The 23,846-nt window shown below is 37.2% G+C and overlaps 1 protein-coding gene across 7 annotated transcripts in view; it reads left to right on the top strand.

Moving 5' to 3' along the window:
• Positions 1 to 496: 496 nt before the first annotated feature.
• Positions 497 to 23,846, top strand: part of LOC126344596 (nicotinate phosphoribosyltransferase) — a 97,384-nt gene continuing 74,034 nt past the window's right edge. For 2 of the 7 annotated variants that reach the window (XM_050002032.1, XM_050002031.1), the window contains exons 1-5: positions 497 to 809; positions 2,455 to 2,625; positions 17,446 to 17,572; positions 19,789 to 19,872; positions 20,527 to 20,654. In XM_050002032.1, the coding sequence (XP_049857989.1) occupies positions 692 to 809; positions 2,455 to 2,625; positions 17,446 to 17,572; positions 19,789 to 19,872; positions 20,527 to 20,654 (628 nt within the window). In that variant the 5' untranslated portion in view covers positions 497 to 691. Of the gene's footprint in view, positions 810 to 948; positions 1,084 to 1,164; positions 2,358 to 2,454; positions 2,626 to 17,445; positions 17,573 to 19,788; positions 19,873 to 20,526; positions 20,655 to 23,846 lie in introns of those variants that run through there. The other 5 variants (XM_050002035.1, XM_050002036.1, XM_050002033.1 and 2 more) reach the window with 5 other exon arrangements.

The raw sequence follows: 23,846 nt of genomic DNA, 5'->3' as shown, positions 1-23,846 counted from the left end.
ATAAAAATTCTACTTCTGTGTCAAGCAGCCTAATGCTTTTAGGAAGAAAATAAATAATGTTTGATGCACAACCTTTCAAATGTTGCAAGTCCTTATGGATTCTACCATACACAGCTGTACAGCGGTGCTATGATACAATAAAGTAAGGTAGTTACCGAGATAAATGCTCGGTCCTTATTAAAAATGACGGATTTGTTGCTTAATTACAATCTTAGAGCCGCACTGACCAAATGGCCTACGTAAGCAAGTCAAATTCCGAAATAATGAACTCTGTTCCAAACTAACACTGGGAACTGGGACAATATTACCACACTACACAGTTTAGAAGACTTAAAGTTCACTGTTTTCTCCCTCTCATTTTTGTCTTGCGGATCACGATCTTGCCATACAAATGCAGAGGCATAAAAACGCGACGAAATTTTCATCTGCAACAAATCACGAGTTCATATCGAAATGCTTACTTATTTTCGCGCTTCTTCGTTGCGTTGGCCCACCTGTTAGGTAAATGCGCCATTTGCTTCGCGCTTGTCTTATTGTTGACCTCCAGTTGATCGATAAACTGTTCCCTACTTCGGCTCTTCCCCGTAGTAAATGGTGTTGTAATAAAAGGCGCGCGTCCGGTGGAAAATGTTAGTTGGTGAACACAGCACGCGCAGTTTGCATCGTGGTCAGCGAAGTGTGTTGCTGAATAATGTCAGACCAAGACCTGGTAAACTCGGAGTTATATGAACAGGGCAGAGTTACGCCTCCCGACACAATCCGTTTCCTACGTGCAAGGCAGAATGGTGTGGTACAGCCACTACTTACAGGTATGAAAATATAAACACAACGTTTAGTAGTAACAGCATTTGTTATTTTATGAATACAATAGGTGTTAGGTTGGCAGCTCTCGTGTGAGATTTATAAGGCAAGCCTGTTGTAAAAAAAAAAGAAAGAAAACAACAAAAAACATGACGTATTGTGCTTCAGAGTTGTTTGTTTATAAATATAAGCTGCGTGGTATTGTAAGTTCCGTTACAGTAACATGCACCTGGAAATGAAGCGTTGATGGGCTTACTGGAGTTTACATCGTGTTCTACTTTTGTTAGTTTTCGTGTGTTGTTATAATTTGTAATTTGATTTTCTTAATTATATAATAAAGAAAATATCGAAATCAGTGCCACGTAAATGATCATCCCCATACAGTGTTTGTGGTTTACTATAGCCATCAAGCTCATTGTAGGATTATTGAGACCGATGTCTGAAGACTATTTCTATTGGTAGAATCACCACTTATGCGACCGGCAGTATCAGAATTTCATTTGGGATAACAATTTGCTGCATGTTAATTCGTGGCGCTTAATATTTTTAGAAATTAACCTCTCCCTTTCTAAGGTGTTCTACTTATACCAAGTTACAAATTACCGTAAACAAAAGCTGTTTGCGTAATATACATTGTCACTGGGAAGAAATGTTTGTTTTCAAAATAGTGTGCACGTTTCGAGCGCCTGTTTCAAATGACAGTTCAAAGTGTATTTGTAAACTTAATCTTACATGGAAACAAGGCCTACTCCACTCATATTTGCGTCGTAAATGTTTAGTTATGAATATCGTGTAGTTTTGCTACACTCCTATATGTGACAATTTGATGAAACATTATGTTGGTGCAAAATTACCGAAGTGTGCAATGAAACTCCCGTTCGATTAATTGGATACTTTTTTTAGAATTTCTACTAGTTTGTACTTCAGGAATATTTGGGACGACGATGGACGACAGAGAAGATGTGCCTATCTTGTATGGTGTATTTATAATCGAGGAAAGTAAAACTGCTCTGTTCCTAGAAGTGCAGTGATAGTTAAGCTGCTCTAATTATTATCGACATTGTTATTAAGTTTAATTTCTTTCTGTAAATAAACTGTAGTCATGTTAATGAAGATAACAGCTGTAGGTGTTTTTGAGTGCAGCGACTATTCACTTAGCCTACAAAGTGAATGTAATTTCAAGGTTGTTTACTCATTTGGTTAGAAGAGTTGAAAGGAAATGTTAAAAGGAATTTATCGTATGGAATTGTTAACAGAGGCCTAATCAATACATAAAATCCTATAAGATCAAATAATTTTTTCAGACAAGTTAGAGTGCAACATATTAAGAGGGTGCAGAATCCAAAGAAAATTAAATAATCCCAGGACAATGTAGAATTACACTTTTCAGCAGAATGTACAGTAGCTACATCCTTTATGCCAACTATATAACAAATGACACTTTAATGTAGGACACAGTTTTGTGTTACGAGAATGGTACAAATGACATTTCCTTAATTTCTACTATTTTGAAACAAATTGTTGTTAGGTTGAAATTAGCTACAATTACTTGTCAGGTGTGTGAAAGAGGCTAGAAAGCTGTTACTGGTATTCTTTTTTTTTACACAAAAAGTTTACAATATCACTTGGAGTTGTAATGACATGATTTTACAGATTTATACCAAATTACTATGGCCTATGCGTACTGGAAGTCGGGGAAGGTGAATGATGTTGCTGTCTTTGATTTGTATTTCCGCAAAAATCCATTCCAAGGAGAGTTCACAATATTTGCTGGGCTTGAAGAGTGTCTTTTGTTTCTGGAGAATTTTCATTATTCAGAAAGTGGTAAGTTCATAATATTTGAAAGACGCTTCACGTTGTACAGTGTCTAAATGATGCAATTATAAATAGTAAGTCATGTTTTAATGTTTCATATTCTTGCTGCTGCATTGCCAGTAAGGTATTATTATTCCCCCCCCCCCCCCTCTCTCTCTCTTAAGTAAATGTGCATTAATTTGTCATAGTGTGAAACTCTTTAAGTGTTTTCTGTTACAATTTGTTGAAGCATAATTGTAGAATGCGGTCTATAGACCATTTGAAATATGGTGAAAGGTAATAAATATTCTTAACAATACAGTAGTAACTGAAGAGAGAGTTTACCATTAGAAACAAGGTTTTGTTCTGTGACTTTAACAACATTGATTTTCGAAGCGTGCAATAGTTCATGAGAAGTGAGTTCTCTGCCTTCCATACATTCTGTGACTCAGTAAATTCTTCTTTAATGTGGAAACTGAAGGTTTTATATATACCATAAGGCACATGTTGGAATGCTGCAGGACAAGAAAGGCTTGTAAAAATTACTATAGTCTCCATTTTTTATTAATATTCACTAGTGCTATTCACATGCACCTTCATTCCTTCTCTTCCATACACCATTCCATCCAACCAATAACATCAATGATAGGTGAAGTCCTAATCCAAGAAATATATAGGGAAGGGAACTTTTCAGCAATTTACTGAATTGTGTACATTTAAGGAGAAAGTAAAGATATTTCTGAGGAAAAAAGACTGCACCTTGAAATCTGTGATGTTCCTGTAGGGTGGACTTGAAAACAAAATGCACGGCTATGCTTTCTTTAGAAATCAGCTGTTTGTATCAACTGTAACGAGAGAATTTTTTCCATCTTTTGTCCATTCACTATTTTTTATTTTGATGTAACACATGGTGATGAAATTCGTTTTAGAAGAATCACAAAACAGTATTAAGAGGAACTCTGTTGGACAACCACATATTCATTGTGGATTAATGAAAGAAATGTCGAATTTTCACTAGAGTATTGTGCACTAAAGACTGCAGTTAAGTGACATATAGTGTGGTGTTTGAAATAGAATACATAGTGATGTTGTGAGTTTGCTCTGCCCACATTTGCTTTCACACACGCGAGACAGATCGAAGCAACACTAGACAACATGTTGCTTCAAGTCACATCTTCCATGTTAGTGTGTGGCATGAAGTCATGCTACAAAGATCTTGATGCCCAGAAAATGTGTTGCCTGGTGTCACATGCTACATGTTATATGTGTTTGTAGCACGTGCCTCAGGCATTTCCACTGAAGCATTGTCAGAACAGTGCACCACATCTTTGCAAATGATAGCAGCAACTGTGTTCTTAGAACTAACCATGAGTGCAGGTAACAGAAGAAAAACAGGCATATTATTTAACTCAGAATTAAATCGGCAAACACGGTGTAAGCTACAAACATACCCAATATGAATGAATCACTGTAAAGTTAACTAATGTGAACTTACCTAAGAATCTCTCCTTTGCTCTTGGTTGAGGTGTTTTTCTTGGTTTATCGTCACCTTGTAAGAAATTCATAGAACATAATGCAAACCATTTTCCTCCTTGTTTAAGTGATCTGTCATTGTTGCAGTTTTTTATGTTCAAAGTAATTCTTCATTTTCTTGTTTGCCTCTAAAACACTGCAACCATATTTTGGGTAATCGTCTCCAGCTTATAGCTTCTTGATGTGGCTGTTTGTAATAATTACTTAAGTCATTTTTGTAAGTAACTTATCTTTTGAACATTATTATTGCAAAGTTGGTGATAATACATTTGAGTTAAAGTATTTAAATTTTTTCCTCCTCTACTGTATCGACACCTATTGTTTGTGCCAACCTGTGCCTCTTAGTTCATTAATCAACTGACTTCAGTCAGAATCAAGTAATCACTGTTAACAGAACACAGAAAAAACTTCACTGCATACGTGAGATTGTGAATTTTGCAACTACAGCTAACCAAGAAGGCACCAACTAAACAAAAAGTGGGGAATACACTAATAACACGAAAAACTGCAGTAAGGATGACACGTTGTAGGCTGAAGTATATCACACAATTTTGTTCAAAATCCCCAGTAGATTATAAAAGAAAGCCCTGAAGCGTTGCCACAGGTTCTGGAAATCAGGGAATTTCAAACACGTCTGGCAAATATCAGGGAAATTTGGAAAAAAAAAAATAAAACCTGTAAATCTTTTTTGTCTCAGTACATGAAATGATTTGTTTACTGAGGTGTCATGTGTTGTCGCTACCTTAGTGCAGCTGAGTACGTGCGCCTCTTCCCTACTTTCTCATTACTATTACTTCTTTCCTTCCTACCACTCCCCCCCCCCCCCCCCCCCTGCTGCAGTGAGTGCTGCCATGACTTCTTGCTGATAGCCTAACAGCTGCTGATGGGAGGCAGGGAAAGTGAGGAGTGGTTTTTTTGGATGTGATTCTCAGACTGTAGACACAGTGGCTAGATGGCAGCCACTTGTGCACGAGTTGTCTGAGTGATTGTATGAATGTGTGTGTGCTCTCATTTACTGACAAAGGCTACGGCAGGAAATTTAGTTGCGAGAGTTCAATTGTCTTTTCTTTGTGCTTTTCTGCAACTCAGCAACCAACTTTACAGTGAATTGCTATTTGTCTTCATTATTATTGATTCTCAGAGTATTTGAACAAGTAATCTGTTTCACAAATCGATCACCGTGGTCTCATTTCATCAACGTGTTGTCTGTGGCTCGTGAATAGCTGTCTACACCAGTGGATTTCCCTGACAGGCCAAAACTGCAGGCTGTTTCTGTAGGTATATGTAATGGATCGGGCCTGCTGATCTGAAGCCATTTGAATTGCAGTAATATGCAGGCCCTGCCTGTTGGATCTACTTTCTCCTATCTGCCGGCAGGCTGGGTCTGTTGTGTGTGTGGCATAATGCAGCAGATTTTCGTGGTTTATCCATGGATCCAGGACTGCAGTGCTCCTCAGCAGGTCAGAGGCCATGGCTGATGGATTTCAGGAAATGCGACTGTCTCACTGCTAGTATGTTGTACAGTGTGGCATTTTAGACATTTTATTTGTTGTAGTACATTTTGTCACTTCAAAAGTAGTTTATATGTTATAAAGTATGGACGATAAGAAGAAGAAAATTGTCCGCCGCTGGTAGTTTGTGTGCTATGTACTCACATATTTCTTGAAAGAAAAATCACAAAATACCTGTAAAATAATAGGTATTCCACAGTGGGTAATATCCGACAAGAACGAGCATAGTAGAATCAACATTTTATTGGCGATCATGTACAGTGTTGGTTTGCACAATTCTTCCCCGCCTTATACACTTATTTCAAGAGACCTACTTTTTTTTCTGACGTCATATCTGAAATCAGTGAAAGTATTTCAAATCTGTCTTGAGACTCCGAGAAAATGCTTATTTTTGTCACCAACTGTGATCATTTGTTTTACTAAAATGAAATGTCAGATGTCTTAATGAAACACATATACCATTTGGCTTGCTTTCTCCATCAAAAAACAGTTCATTACAAAAGATGTATTAAAAAAAAAACATCACTGATAATCATACAGCCAGCCGGTGTGGCCGAGCGATTCTAGCCACTTCAGACTGGAACCCACACGACCACTACGGTCGCAGGTTCAAATCCTGCCTTGGGCATGGATGTGTGTGATGTCCTTAGGTTAGTTAGGTTTCAGTAGTTCAAAGTTCTAGGGGACTGACAACATCAGGTGTTGAGTCCCGTAGTGCTCAGAGCCATTTTTGATAATCGTGCAGTAGTACACTTACATGATTGGTTAGTGTTAATGTGTAACCATATGTAGTAGTGGCTGATGATGCATTTCAGCTACAGAAATGCATTATGAAACAATTTTCAGGCCACCATTTAAGAGGTTTTTGTAGAAGAATGTATGACTCAGACACTAATATGCTCACGGAGAAATGGAAAACAGTTTTGGGATTTTGGTATCAGTGTATCGTGTGTTCAGAATAACACTTGCCCTCTGTGGAAAATGCATAAATTGTTGCTTCAATGTATGTATAACTTCAGAGTATGGTGAGAAAAAACTCCACTTCAGAACCACTGTACATGTCTCGAGGAACATTTTACACTGATCCAAGCAATGGAAATGTTGTTCATGAATCGTGTCCTATTCAGAATGATATTGGCACAGAGAACTTGCAGTGCAGACCACAGAAGTCAGGTTCGTAAGAAGTACAGGATGATTTTATGAGGTATTACATGTCACGTGAAGGACATTCGCCTTGCCAATATCACTACTGACTTGTGCACAGCAAGAGGAAATATGAATTCTTATAGTACAAGAAAACTGAAACTAAATTGAACTATGTATGAATTAAAAATAATCATATCTTTGTGGATCACTGAGATTGACAGTAGCAAGCTGCTACAAAAATTGCAGTAAATTTGGTGATTTACTTGTAATGTCACACAACAAACATGAATTGTGAATCCATACCATGTCACAGCCAACAAGCTGCATGGATCCACTGATGTCAGCTTGTGAGTGACGAGGGTAAACATGTTGTGCTTTGTCAACATGTGGTATATGCGGCTTGCAACAATTTGCCTACTGTGGAATGTCACAAGAGGGTGTGTTGCCACATGGCACTCTGGTCAAATTTTTCCATGTAGCATTAGTCATAGCCGCCTGCCACATGTTGCCTCTGTGGAATTGCGCCTTACACATGCTATTACATTTTTGTTGCCTTCTCTTGATAATTGGCAACATTGAAGCATGAGAATTCAATGAAGTTTCTCAAGAGAGAGATAAATATGTAGTCTTTCAATAATGGGGAGGGTGGTACCTCATTTCACTAGGTGTAATGAAGGCAGGTTAATCAAGTATGCACACTAATGCAAAAATGTCCTATTATTTTGAACACATACTTCAGAACTTTTGTAACTAGCAGAATGATTCTGATCATTGTGGCATAATGTGACGAATGCCTGTCTTCCCCCCCCCCCCCCCCCCCCCCAATCACCACCCCCCACCCCACCCACCCTCCTCCTTCTCTTCCTTCTACACCACCACCATACAGTACTCTGACAGTCATTGTGATAGTAAATTATCACAATGTTATCATTTAAGAGATGCTTTCAGAAGTAAAATTCGATATTCGCATTGATCGTATTACAGGGGCATCACTTCTAACATCTGTGATTATGAAGCTCGTTCTAAAATATTTCTTTACAGGCTTAAGGGAGACAGGTTTGTTTGTCAGAAAAGATAAATATGAGATTAACGGAAAAATCGTACTGTTTTTAAAGTACTCAGATATTATTATTTTCAGTTATGATAGCTGTTCCTTCCTCTTGAGCAACAAATTTGCAGAATATTCTGCATACTTACTGGGTATATATAATGTCTTTTTTAATACTAACAGAATGTGGTACTCTTAAACTGCTGCCACCTACTGTAAACCCATCAATGCACATATAACAGTCAAGTGAGCACAAATTAAATTATATACCAAATGTATTTGTGGCTGCTTCCCACCAAACACAGATGCATTGCTGTTTATTGGAGTTACTTTGGCATGTGTGAGCTGCCACATTTATAGTGCATATTTTCCATTTCAGCACAGTATTGGTACAATGGTGGTACATTATTAAATCATTTTACCAGTACACATGTATAGATGACTACAACTTTGTTGACAATTACGTCAGTTTATAAATCATACAGACAGTGGTCTACTAATACCAGGAATTAGATGCTATAAACAACAGTTTGACTTAAAGATATTCAAGAGTCAACTGATCTAATACAAATTGATATTTTTTATGTTACAACAACCTGTTATGAATTGAGCTCTGTGAGATCACAGTTGACATAGAAAACAGTAAGACTTCAATCAGTGCTTGCTTTACACAATGTTACATATGATATTACTTTCCCTGTTCGTCCAGCTGTCCTCCAAGAACTGCGATGTTTTGGTCTAATGTATTTTTCAGTTAATCTTTTCCAAGTAAGTTAGCAAATGGTGCTATATAATGGCATGGAAAATAAATAGCAATGCTTTATGCAGATATGATGATATTCTGTTCATTACTCATTCTTACATAATTATCAGATCCTTATGGATAGCGTGGTGAACATGTTTGTCCCACAGTGGGAAGCTAATGTATGCATTGAACTTTATTGAGCACACTTTAGCCAGCTATTTGTATGATGGCTTATTACACTCATGGCATTGTCCATGATTAATTGAAGTAGACAATGAAAAATACCTTACCTTCATAATCTCAAATTTTATTGAATTTAAAATGAATTATAAAGCCATAATTTAACTTTTTTCATCACTATAGCGTGCTGGGGGATGAGTGGATTTAAATGGCATAATGAGGCTGGCACACCTCTCCTTGTGGATCCTGACTGTGACGATGAACAGGTGACTTCTGCCCGGTGCTGCTGAACAGACGCCTTTGCATTGCTGAAGCTGGCAGCCTCTGTAGGCTGATGTCAGTGCACATTGTGTTGTGCTGCGGCGGCGGCCTAGTCAGGAGATGGCTCTGCATGCAGCTGCTGTGACAGTGTGTGGAGTTTGCTGTGTGTGAGGTACAACCTGCTGCCCTTGGACAGATGGCGCTGTGTGCCAAACTAGGAATCCGAGCTAGGTGCCGCAGTGGTTAGCACACTGGGCTCGCATTTGGAAGGACTAAACTTCAAACCAGCATCTGATCATCCTGATTTAGGTTTTCTATGGTTTCCTTAAATTGCTTCAGCCAAATGTTGGGATGATTCCTTTGAAAGGGCAGGGCTGATTTCCTTCCTCACCCTCTCGTAGTCAGGGCTTGTGCTTCATCTCTAATAACCTCTTCGTCAATAGGACGTTAAACACTAATCTCCTCCTCCTCCTCCTCCTACTACTACTACTACTACTACAACAACAACAACAACTACTACTACTACTCTTCCAAACTAGGAACCCAGAATCATTGGTAGCAGATCACCAACACCCAAGTCCTGTGAACGACTTCTTGCATGTGACAGGCGCAACCTGGTCTTGAAACCATGGGTGCAGCTGGTTGAGCGCAGTTGTCTCACTGTCCAGTTGTGCCCTGGCAAAATGGCGGTATTGCTGGCTTCTGGCATACCATGTCATAGCCAACAAGCTGCATGGATCTGCTGACTGTCAGCTTGTGAGTGAGAGGATAAACATGTTGTGCTTTGTCAACATGCGGTATATGCGGCTGGCAACAATTTGCCTACTGTGGAATGTCACAATAGTGTGTGTTGCCATGTGGCACTATGGTCACATTTTTCATATAGCATTAGTAATAGCCGCCTGCCACATATTGCCCAATGCTGATTTGTGTCTCTAAAACTTGATGCCCAGTCATGTTGCTATAACAAGAGACTTGCCTTGGTATGGTCACACCTCCATGCTTGCTACACCATTACCACTGCGTGGCTCCATTTATCAATGGCTGTCATCATTGTGCAATCCACTGGCATGTCCATTATTGTGACCCACGTGTTGCCACACTGATGGCAATAGAACCACGGCTGTTAATGCAATGCTGTATTGTGCTTCTGTGCTGCTTCTCCTTCCTTTTGTACAAACTAATAATTTTTTGACCAAAGAAACACATCCAGACCAAAAACATTGCTCTGGCCTGAAAAATATACCTGAAGATGGCATCTGGTGTGGCATTTGTCCAATGCATGAACACTTAGTTCTTTGAACTCCCTAATTTTTTTTATTAATATGATAACCTTTGTTTGGACATGCCTGTCCAAGTTTGTTTGCTGTAACTTTCAAATTTTTTTTATTACAATTAAGAATTTTTACAAATTTTTGACATACTTAGGCCTAATACCCCCCCCCCCCCCCCCTCCCCATGAACCATGGACCTTACTGTTGGTGGGGAGGTTAGCATGCCTCAGCGATACAGATAGCCGTATCATAGGTGCAATCACAACAGAGGGGTATCTCTTGAGAGACCAGACAAATGTGTGGTTCCTGAAGAGGGGCAGCAGCCTTTTCAGTAGTTGCAGGAACAACAGTTTCGATGATTGACTGATCTGGCCATGTAACATTAACCAAAATGGCCTTGCTGTGCTGGTACTGTGAACGGCAAGGGGAAACTGCAGCCATAATTTTTCCTGAGGGCATGCAGTTTTAATGTATAGTTAAATGATGATGGCGTCGTCTTGGGTAAAACATTCCAGAGGTAAAATAGTCCCTCATTTGGATCTCCAGGTGGGGACTACTCGAGAGGACGTCATTATCAGGACAAAGAAAACTGGTGTTCTACAGATCAGAGCGTGGAATGTCAGATCCCGTAATCGGGCAGGTAGGTTAGAAAATTTAAAAATGGAAATGGATAGGTTAAAGTTAGATATAGTGGGAAATGGTAAAGTTCGGTGGCAGGAATACAGGGTTATAAATACAAAATGAAATAGGGGTAATGCAGGAGTAGGATTAATAATGAATAAAAAAAATAGGTTGCGGGTAAGCTACTGCAAATACCATAGTAAACACATTATTGTGCCCAAGATTGACACGAAGCCCACACCTACTGCAGTAGTACAAGGTTATATGCCAACTACCTCTGCAGATGACGAAGTAATTGATGAAATTTATGATGAGATAAAAGAAATTATTCAGATAGTGAAGGGAGATGAAAATTTAATACTCACGGGTGACTGGAATTTGATAGTAGGAAAAGGGAGAGAAGGAAACATAGTAGGTGAATATGGATTGGGGAGAATAAATGAATGAGTAAGCTGCTTGGTAGAATTTTGCACAGAGCATAACTTAATCATAGCAAACACTTGATTCAAAAATCATGAAAGAAGATTGCATACATGCAAAAAGCCTGGAGATACTAGAAGGTATCAGATAGATTATATAATGGTGAGACAGTGATTAAGGAACCAGGTTTTAAATTTTAAGACATTTCCAGGTGCAGATGTGGAATCTAACCACAATCTATTGGTTATGATCTGTAGATTAAAACTGAAGAAACTGCAAAAAGGTGGGGATTTAATGAGATGAGGCCTCGATAAACTGACTAAACCAGAGGTTGCACAGAGTTTCAGGGAGAGCATTAGGGAACGATTGACAAGAATGGGGGGAAAGAAATACAGTAGAAGACGAATGGGTAGATTTGAGAGACGAAATAGTGAAGGTAGCAGAGGATCAAGTAGGTAAAAAGACGAGGGCTAATATAAATCCTTGAGTACCAGAAGAAATATTGAATTTAACCGATGAAAGGGGAAAATATAAAAATGCAGTAAATGAAGCAGGCAAAAAGGAATACAAACGTCTCAAAAATGAGATCGACAGGAAGTGCAAAATGGCTAAACAGGGATGGCTAGAGGACAAATGTAAGGATGTAGAAGCTTATCTCACTAGGGGTAAGATAGATACTGCCTACAGGAAAATTAAAGAGACCTTTGGATAAAAGAGAACCACGTGTATGAATATCAAGAGCTCAGATGGCAACCCAGTTCTAAGCAAGGAAGGGAAAGCAAATAGGTGGAAGGAATATATAGAGGGTGTATACAAAGGCGATTTACTTAAGAACAATATTACGGAAATGGAAGAGGATGGTAGATGAAGATAAAATGGGAGATATGATTTTGCGTGAAGAGTTTGACAGAGCACTGAAAGACCTAAGTTGAAACAAGGCCCCAGGAGTAGACAACATTCCATTAGAACTACTGACAGCCTTGGGAGAGCCAGTCCTGACAAAACTCTACCATCTGGTGAGCAAGCTGTATGAGACAGGCGAAATACCCTCAGACTTCAAGAAGAATATAATAATTCCAATCCCAGAGAAAGCAGGTGTTGACAGACGTGAAAATTACCGAACTATCAGTTTAATTAGCCACTGTTGCAAAATACTAACACGAATTCTTTACAGACGAATGGTAAAACTGGTAGAAGCCGACCTCAGGGAAGATCAGTTTGGGTTCCGTAGAAATGTTGGAACACGTGAGGCAATGCTGACCCTTCAACTTATCTTAGAAGAAAGATTAAGGAAAGGCAAACCTATGTTTCTAGCATTTGTAGATTTAGAGAAAGCTTTTGATAATGTTGGCTGGAATACTCTCTTTCTAATTCTGAAGGTGGCAGGGGTAAAATACAGGGAGCGAAAGACTATTTACAATTTGTATAGAAACCAGATGGCAGTTATAAGAGTTGAGGGACATGAAAGGGAAGCAGTGATTGGGAAGAGAGTGAGACAGGGTTGTAGTCTCTCCCCAATGTTATTCAATCTTTATGTTGAGCAAGCAGTAAACGAAACGAAAGAAATTTTTGGGTTAGGAATTAAAACCTTTGGGAAAGAAATAAAAATTTTGAGGTTCGCCGATGACATTGTAATTCTGTCAGAGACAGCAAAGGACTTGAAAGAGCAATTGAACGGAATGGACAGTGTCTTGAAAGGAGGATATAAGGTGAACATCAGCAAAAGCAAAACTAGGATAGTGGAATGCCGTCTAATTAAATCAGGTCATGCTGAGGGAATTAGATTAGGAAATGAGACACTTAAAGTAGTAAAGGAGTTTTGCTATTTGGGGAGCAAAATAACTGATGATGGTCGAAGTAGAGAGGATATAAAACGTAGACTTGCAATGGCAAGGAAAGCGTTTCTGAAGAAGAGAAATTTGTTAAGAGCGAGTATAGATTTAAGTGTTAGGAAGTCGTTTCTGAAAGTATTTGTATGGAGTGTAGCCATGTATGGAAGTGAAACATGGGCAATAAATAGTTTGAGCAAGAAGAGAATAGAAGCTTTTGAAATGTGATGCTACAGAAGAATGCTGAAGATTAGATGGGTATATCATCGCATAACTAATGAGGAGGTATTGAGTAGAATTGGGGAGAAGAGGAGTTTGTGGCACAACTTGACAACAAGAAGGGACCGGTTGGTAGGACATGTTTTGAGGCATAAAGGGATCACCAATTTAATATTGGAGGGCAGTGTGGAGGGTAAAAATTGTAGATGGAGACCAAGAGATGAATACACTAAGCAAATTCAGAAGGATGCAGGTTGCAGTAGGTACTGGGAGATGAAGAAGCTTTCGCAGGATAGAGTAGCTAGGAGAGCTGCATCAAACCAATCTTGGGACTTAAGACCACAACAACAACAACAACAGGCTTTATTATCCTAGAAGCAACAAATACAAGAAGAAATTGGCAGAAAGTAAACCATCAGTTATTTTAAGGAGAGGGTTGCTCTTGGGAATATAAATATAAAATTTTTAACGAAATTAATCTTTGTTTACATAGTAAGTAGCAAATATAAGACAAAATTGGTGAAGGTAAACAATCAGTTGTTTTGAGGATTCACCTTGGAACCATTGTTTTCAGCCACCAATCATTTCATGTGATATATTTGACAGCAATTGTGCATTTTTCGTAGACAAAATCCTTCATCTCGAAAATTCCATGAACTCAAAATGCCTAAAACAAATTTTAAACTTAAATACCAACAAAAGTGGGACTGAAGTTTAATAAATTTTTTCACAGCTATGTACTGTTCCACTGGGTTCATTTTGGTAACACACGTAAAAGCAGTAGTACAAACTCAAATGTTTATTACAATAACTTAGATTACCTACTTTTGTGGTCATTGATCTTAATATTGGCATTTAAAAACAACCTGTGTCATAATCTCCTGCAGTCATGTAGCACAATCTCCATGCCAGTTGTTGCTTTGAACACGGTGACTTGACTGCTATGGTGCACTACATTTACGGAAGTTCCTCAGTGTACCACTAAAAGTCTCTGTTTTACAATAGCATCAGTGGTTTCAAGTGAAAGGCTCATTTACATATATAGGCTTGCCAGCCTAATTTAACATGTTAAAATATTTCTGGTTTTAGGTCTCCTTTTATATTTAGCAGATGGAACAGAAGACATATTCTGTGGCACTTTCCAATTGTGTACTTCCAACAGATATATTTCCCTCCAGTGTCTATTCATTCATCGTGATCTTGGTTTTATCATATTTCATATTTAGGCAAAGTTCAGAGCAGATTGGCACAAATTCACTAACCAATATTTGAAGTTCTTGTATACTATTTGCAAATTTACAATACCATCAGTGAATTTCAGGTTATTTAGTATATTTCCCAGAATTTCGATTCCCTTTATTTTCCAATCTAATTTTGACATTGCTTTGTTGAGGACTGCTGAAAATAGTTTTGGACGTATACAATCACCTTGTTCTACACCCTTTTCAATGGGAAATTCTTATTTCCCCCCAACTACATTCACAAACATTGTGGAAGTTTTGTGTATGTTGTACAAGACATTAATATTGACTTGTTCTATTCATTGCTCCTGTTAGAGAGACTCACACCATTGTGTGATTGATCCAATTTAATGTGTTTTCAAAATCTATGAAGGTAAGGCAAAGAGGTAGGTGGTATCATTTGTTCCGCTAATTGTTTTGTGTAGAGTGAGGGTATGATAGATTGTTTAAACCGCTGCTCGGAACCCAACTTGCTCAATAGATTGGACCAGGTCAAGTGTAATGCTCAGTCTGGTATTCAAAACTCTAGTAAAAACTTGGCACAGTATGTACAGGAGGCTGATAGGGCGCTAGTTCTTAATATCTATAGTACTGCCTCTCTTATGTATCAAGATTATTTTGGCTTTATTCCAATCTCATGGTAATTTTCCACTGTGCCAACAACTTGAAAATATTTTAGCTAAATGCCTTACAAATTCATCATACATCATCTTCAAAATATCGGCTTAGCGATCATTGCCACTTGGAGAGATGAATTGTCTAAGATTAAAGTATCATCATTGACTTTACTATGCAGGTTACTTTAAAAATTCTTCATGTCTTTGAGTATTTATTCCTTATCTGTAATTTGGTCTTGGTCTACGTCTGATTCTTTCCAATCATAAGCTTCTGCTTGACCATCTTCAAACTAGATTATTTATTTTCAAGACTGGCTGTTAGTATATTATCATCATATGTCTTGATGTCCTCTTTCATGCTCTTGCTTAGAGCCTTGCACAGTTTTGTGTATTCTGTCTTATCTTTGTTTCTACTTTCATTTTTTCTTCTCTTGTCCATCAAACGTATCATTTTGTGTGTTAGCTTCTTTGGCTGGTTTTGAGATTTGTACAAGTCAGCCACTTCTTCAGCTGGTGTGATTAGTATGTTTGTTACTACTTCTGCTTCATTCCGTTCTTGAAATCTCTCTTTTCGTTCTTCAAGATTTTTGAAATTTAAAATTTTTCCTTTTTTCTTTAATTAGTTTCAATCTTTCATATTTGTATCCAATTTAAATCTTGCTCTTATTAGTCAATAACTACTAACACAGATAAGTAACAATGTTCTGGAATTCTTTTGTTGAATTAAATAGTTTGTTTTTCAAACTGAAGTTTCTGATGTGTCTGAAAAAGGAAATGTGTTACCGGTTTTGACTTGTGACAATGACACATCGGTTTTCAATGTGAAAAATTTTCAAAATTGAAATATTTTCTCAGTGAGCAATGGGGAAATGTATGTTGGGAATGACTTGAAGAGACAGAAAAGCAAACAAAACAAGGGGCAGAGTGGACCATAAATGCAATTATGACTGTAATGAAAATTAGGTGGAGGAAGGTGGGGTGCAACGTGAGGCGAACATATAATACTTAGACCCAGAAAAATCTTTGCTGGATTCCAGGAGATGCTAAAAGACTGAGATGATATTTTTTTTCTCAATTTCTGTTTAGGATTTCAAGTGAGTCTCTTATTAGGGAAATGAGCATTGGGGACAGATGTGGGAATCCTATGATGCTGCCTCAGACAATGTTCTAGCTTGCTTTCCTGTGGACAATATTCTAGCTTGCTTTCGTGTTGCTTTTCTCTGGCATATGAAACATTGAGTATATGCCTGTTTGTTATTGGTGCTTATGTTGAATGCAAGTACGGAACTGTATGAATAAGATGGAAGCTGTCATTAAATTTTTTTTGACATCACAGTGCTTCACCAGGTATGGCTCTGTTAGAGGTGGTAAGCCATTGCCTTCCTCTGACCTTTCAACTTCCTTATGTAATTAGTCATAAGGGTACCTACAGTTTAACATGGATTCCAAACCACACACTCACACATGCACACAGTGCTTGATTTGGGGGAAAAAAAAAGGTTCTAGTACTGTGATCTCCCAGGGGGTGTTATTTAAGTTTAGACCTCTTAAAATATTATGTTAATGTTTTTTGGGCTTTTTAAAAGTGTAAATACAAGATTTGTTTTACATCAAAGAAACAAAAGCAAAAGATCTATCATGCCACATCTTAAAATCTGCAATTAAGATCTTTTCTCTCCCCCCCCCCCCCCCCCCCCCCTTCCTCCCTCATTAGAGGTACCGATTTGGTGCACAGTCACAAATCCAGCAAAAAAGAAGAAGAAAAGAAAAATTATATGTATTCAATAAACTTATATTACGCAGAATATATTTGTGACATTCACTATCAATATTTTATACTAAAATATTGATAAATTTTTATATGTGTTGTTATTATTATTTTTCTTTCTTATCTTTTCATTTTTTATGATTCTTTGGATTTTTGTTGGGAAATTATTGCTGTTGGTTGTTCATTTTTAAATCTGATTTTTGAATGGAGAAGTTAGATGAGCTACAAATCGAAAACCTTAGTTATCCACTGTACTTTGCAAAATAAGGTTGGAAATCAGCATTGTACCTTGGCTGTGGACTAGAATGGCTTGTGGCAAAGCACATATGTTGAATTACTTTGATTAATTTAGTGATAGTTGGTAGCAAAAAATTGATCTTGTTAGAAAACTCACTAATTTCCAGGAAATTACTTAATTGTCTGAATAATGTTTATAGACATACTGTATCTGAAGCAAACTCTCCCACAAACAATTGAGCCAGAATTCTTTGTCTTTCTGAAGAATCTCACACCGAGAGATGTCACGCTCCATGCCATTGAAGAAGGGTCTGTTTGTTTTCCAAGGTAAAATTCCTGATTATGTTCATTTAAAATATGTAACTAAATTTTGAGCAATGAACTAAGTTCATTTACTGTTTAGGTGTCTCTTTATCTTTTAAATAGTTGGATCACAAGCTGCTAGTAAAACTGATTTTTTTAAAAAAGGAAAAATGTAAACCAAGCCTAATAAATAAATACTTTAATTTGCAAATACACCTTTAATATTACTATTATTATAATGCTAGAACAGTTGGACATTGTACATACCCATTAATGACAGAAGAAATACCATTCTGTTGAGGAAAATAACACATACACCAAGAAAATTATTTTTGAGACAAATTGTGATAAGAAATGAACAATTTTATTTGTTCATAAAATTCATTTGCCTTTCAGGGTACTTCTTAGAGAAGTTAGAAAATCTTAAAATGCGTAGAACACAGGTTATTTCATTTTAAAAATGGAATCTTTTTAAATTTATTTTAAATAAGGCTTTATGTTTTGAGAATTAAAGTGGTTTTGTACTGTGAGGTATGGGACTGAGAAGTTGTGATTATCCGTTGATTCACCATGAGTTGTCTCGTAATCATTGATGGTTTGTCAATCTATCATCTCTTCGTGTTAGATTTGTTAGCAGTTGATCTATCATTTTAATGTCGAAAATTCTTTTGCCTGCCTATACCAGAATTCTGAATCCTCACTGTATGGTACTGCAGAATGCAATTGAGGTATTGTCTTCGTAGCAGAAGATCTCAATTTCTTTGATTTTGGTTTATAAACATTCACATATCTAGTGTTATATGAGCATAGTTTAATCAAAGTGCGGTGTCTTGTATTTTCAGTTACATTTATTAGTTCGTTGAGGAGATACGAAACAAACCTATGGACTTCTTGTTTACTATTTTCCTGCAAAATTCATTTGCGCTATAGCATTAGAAGTGTTCAACATTTCAGTTTGCTGAACATTAGTAAAAAGGAAAAACTCTAAAAGGAGAACAGTTTTTTTACCTTCTTATTGACGAGGCTTCCCTATATTGGATAATAGCCAAAACTGACACAGTCACAAAATCACTTGACCAAGCAAGGTGGTACATTGTCTAAGACACAGGGATGTGTTTTATGCAAAATGAGTTAAAATTTTCATTTCTTTCTTTCCTTAAATCCATCTGGCAAATAAAAGCCATAATAGAATACTTGGGACCATCATTGTCCAGTTCAGATAATGCTCAACCATTAGTGATTTTGACAACAGTTTGAAATCTGTTCTTCCTCCTTTCATTCTTGCTCTCATTTGTACCAGTTTTACACCATCTTAAATCACTGTAATGTATTTTAAACCTGTTTATGGTGTTCCACATTGTCGGAAACAAATCTTGGCCACAAATCTTAGCATATATTCTCCTGGACTCACGTTGTGATGGTCTCTTCAAAAAGGAAAAAAGGGAACCAAGATGTGGAGACGGTGTGTGTAATTTTTTTCTCTTTAGCATTTCTTATCATATCCTGTTGTGTACACTTCAGGAAGACCAGCAAGACATTATCTGTTTATTTCCATAAAAAAATAAAACATTTTGTAGAGTGTGCATCCATTCATTCATCCATTCATGGACAAGCTCAGTTTAGCAGCTTTCTTGTATCAGTGGTTAGCAACTTCTGTTGTTTTTCATTGGTGCTTGCGATTCTTCATTTACAGTGTAAAAAGATGCAAATTAGCATCTTACATAATTGCCAAGTAAATTGTTGCTTTGGGACAAGCTCTTATTGTTGCAAATATACTGATCAGTTGCTGTCACTTATTGCTACAACCAAATTAATGTATTGATGACTGTTGAAGGATAAGTGTGGCAAGTATAAAGTACAGTACAAGCTGAGGTTGATTTATTAAATCATTTCCTTCTGTGCTACTGGAGCTTTGCAACCCATAATCCATAAATTTAAAATGCTTGTGCGATTGGAGGCCAACAAGATAACACATTAAAATCACTAACCATTCTTCAATGAGAAGTGTTTGTTTTGTTTGGTGCTTTGATTTTAGTTCTGTAGTTTTTTTTTTATTAAAATTTGACCTTTCTTAACAATGTAGTATGTCTGCAATTCATTTGTGATCCATACCCTCTCTTGTAACGGCCTTGCTGGTTGTTCCATTAGTACACGTAAATGATTAACAAATGTAATGCTTCAGATGCTGCAGTGAGTTGATAAATATTTTTAAGTCTGCTACATGCACTTTCCAATTCCAGAGTCCCCTTACTTCGGCTTGAGGGCCCCTTAATCATCGTTCAGTTACTAGAAACAACGTTACTCACTCTTGTCAATTATGCAAGGTAAGCATATTGCACTATTTCTGTCTTTGATCACTTACTGTTAAATTGAATTTTGAACAGCAGCAAATTGCAATAATATCATAAGAAAGGGTAAACACTTTTTCTCTTCATTAAATAATAAAATATATGTTTGGGTGTGAGGATGGGGAAGTTCTTTAATGATAGAGAAACACTGCATGACAAACAGCTGTGTTGTGGTTCATCTGTGTACTACTGCATTATTCTTTCGAACTTCTTTGTCTATTGGAAAAAAAAGTTTTTTGAAAGTAAAATGTGGGCATAATAACTAACTAGCTCGATGCATAATGTTGGAGTGACACTACGTACTTCACAGAATAATAGACATGTAACTGTAATTTCCTATACATGCTATGCTTGTTTAAGTGCCTTATCAACGACATCCTGCTTGAGGACAACCTTCTGATTGCAAAGTTTTTATAAGTTGGAGACATACATTGCATAGCATTTCTTTGACTGGTAATGGTGTCACATTCATTTGCATTGTATGATCAAAAGGTCTCCAGAGATACTTTAAGTATTTGGTGTTATTGAAAGAATATATGATGAAAAATCTATTTTTAAATTATAGCCTTATGGCAATATTTGGTGTTATTGAAAGAATATATGATGGAAAAATCTATTTTTAAATTATAGCCTTATGGCAACTAATGCTGCCCGCTATCGAATGGCTGCAGGGAAGAACATCACACTACTAGAGTTTGGATTAAGGCGAGCTCAGGGACCTGATGGTGGCTTGTCAGCATCAAAATACGCATATGTTGGTAAGTACAGTAAGCGTAACTATTGTATTGTCTTAGTTTTACTACTAGTCGTATAATAATTGGTTGAGGTCAAGAGACCAACATGATGGAGCCTTGTATGTTGGAATGAAGAGAAGTGAAGAAGACATCTGTAGATCAAAAAGTGAAGTCTGGGGTGGGGGGTGAGGGTAAATGTGAGGAAGTTGATTGATGTGGAGAGGCAAAAGGGGGGGGGGGGGCATAAGTCATGGCAGTATGGAAAATGCTTGTAAGACTGGGAGAAGAGGTAAAAGAAAGAGCAAACCAGCCAATTGTTTGCCTGATAGAGTGGGACAAACATTTTAAATAGCTACTAACAGAAGAAAGGATTGAGTACAAAGGAAATAAAGTGGGAGATGAGAGAGGATCAGGAAGTGAAGAAATAGAAAAAGTAACCATGAAAGAGGTACAAGAAGGTGGCTACACAAATGAAAATCGGGAAATCATCAGTGCCTGGAAATGTACCAACAGAATTTGTGAGGTATGGTCTAGTTATTCTGTATCAGTATGTAACTAAGTTATTTAATAAATGTGTGTAATATGGGGAGGAAATTCCACCAGAGTAGAACTTGGTGTGGCAGAAGTATCACAAGTTCAATTAGCAGACTGTATAGAAAGATTTTAAAATGATGAATCGAGCAGGTTATAACTAAAGTAGAAGAACAAAGTAGATTTCAAAGAGACATTTCATGTGTAGACAACAACTTTACCCAGAGAAAAGGATTCTGAGCAGTCATTTTGTTTCCATAGATATTCAGAAAGCACATGACACAATGCTGCTAAAGATATTGTTTGAGGTGCTGGGGTCAGCAGAACTGCCAAAAATTTATCTAAGAAGTGTTGTAAATCTCTATAAGTCAGCAGAATGTGTTATTAAAATGGGGAAAGAAATTTATAGAGAGGTCATTAGAATAACTAAAACACTGAAACAAGGCTGCTACCTGTCTCCCATGCTCTTGTATGTGTAGAAGATACCAGAACTCAGTGTAGAAACTGCATAGGCATGGTGTTGAAGTAGGGGACCAATGCATATACACACTTTTCTATGCTATGGTTGTTGCAGCAAACAATGAAGAGGACATATCTTATATGTTTAGGGAGTTATTGGAAGAATATAAAAAGTGGGGTTTGAAAATTAATTTTGAAGAGGCAGAACATCTATGCTGGAAATAGGAGGGAAGTAACTTAAATGTTTGGGACATCAAATTAAAGTGTGGAGCTTAAGTGTCTGGGTAGTATCGTATCACATGATGAAAGATGTGACAGATATCCAATAACAGATCAGGCAGGGGAGAACTGCTACCCAAAAATTAAATACTGTAAGTTGGTCCTCAGAAATGAGTTTAAAGGTTAAAATGTGACTATACAAATCCGTTGTGGAACTAATAACAAATTTTAGTAGTGGGTATTGGGAACTCATGGAAACTAGTAAAAAGAAGCTTAGAACTTTTAGAAATGGACAACTTAAGAACAACATGTAAAATTTTGTAGCTTAATCCCTTAAGAAATGAAATAAGAGAAAGAATGCAGACTCATTATAGTATATAGAATGGAAGAAAACAGATGGCCAAAGAAAGCCGTTTCAATCAGGAGGAAAAGGAGGACCACAAAAAGATTGGCTAAAAAACATCCAAGAAACTTTGTAGAGAAGAGGAATAGAAGGGAATGAGGAAGAATGGTGAGATAAAGACATTTGTCAACAGAGATACTGGATGCAGTGACAGCTGTAAGACATCCATAACAAGAAGAAAAATAAATAATTGACATAAACAGTGTTAATGTTTATTAACAATTCTGTCCACATTTGAAGTATTTATAATCGGTGACTAGTTTCAAATCTTGCAGATCCACACATGCATCTTATCAAGTCAAAATCATTTTTGACTTGGTAAGAGGCTCATGTGGATTGTGGCATTCATTCTGTAAACATTTATAAAGCATGTATTGCCACTATGGTGTTTATTATTAAGGTCAGGCACTGTCAGTGCAGCCTCAGTAGGCCAAGCTTCAAATGAACTTGTAAGGTTTGAAACTAGTTGTCTAATATAAATACTGCAACTGTTGAGAGAATCATTAATAACCACTTTAAATTTTTTTATAAAGTTGATAGTTGTCTATCAACAAATTGTTGAAACTGGGAAAAAAGAACACAAAATTCTAAGTTTTTTTTAATTTCATGGTTGTAGACATGTAGGTCTAATTATGTGCAGTAAATATTTGATAGAAAATTATGAAATTAATGATGAGTTGGCGAGGCATGGTTTAGAAAGTTTACCTATATTTGGGAAGCAGTGCATTCAAAATTCAATTCAACAATCCGGATTAACTTTTAGTACAGGTTCCACTCGATTTTTGGTTATCCTTTCTCTTTTTTTCCTGAGCTAATATCCCATCTAGAGTGATCCTTATTCGTGATGGAACATTAAAGGTACTGAAGTACATACAGAAAGCAACTGCTGTCAGGCAAATATACATTTCCTATCCCATCCCCCCCCCCCCCCCCTCCTCCTACACACACACACACACACACACACACACACACACACACACACACACACACACACACACACACACACACACACACACATTATTGGAGAATATTCATCCAGACAGCCTTTGCTACTGATGGAAACTGTTAAGACTATGTGTAATTTTTGTAATGAGGAATTAGTGAGAAAAAGCTTCAGTTTACTTCCCGGCTTAGCCAGAAGTTAAGTGGCCAAGAGGATATTTTATAATTAGTTCATTTATCCAAATTGTGTTTAGTCAATCAGGCTTATACCCCTCTATGAAGTAGGAAGATTTAAGCAACAATAATAATATGTTTTCAGTTCCATTGCCACAAGCTTCCATAAACAGCAACAACCTCAGTAATTTCCATGCAAGGGATTTTTGTGCCATATACTCATTGTTAATCATGTAATGGTACCACTTTACACCTGGTACAGAGTCCTCCTTCTCACTTCCCTCTTCCAGCGATATTGATTTACCTTCTGCTGGGGCATGGTACTGGGTGACACAGGGGTCAGCAAGGGCCGGTAACCTATACTCCACAGAATGTAAGACAAAGAACAAGAAAATAGTTGCATGGGTTCGTTACACATTTTTGTTGCTTGTGATGTCACTGCACTTCTTCACTTATCCCAGTAGACTGTACTTTCTATTAAAAAGTTT

The sequence above is a fragment of the Schistocerca gregaria genome, chromosome 1 (assembly GCF_023897955.1).
Source record: "Schistocerca gregaria isolate iqSchGreg1 chromosome 1, iqSchGreg1.2, whole genome shotgun sequence".
Lineage (NCBI taxonomy): Eukaryota > Metazoa > Arthropoda > Insecta > Orthoptera > Acrididae > Schistocerca > Schistocerca gregaria.
This window is presented reverse-complemented; position numbering and strand designations above follow the sequence as displayed.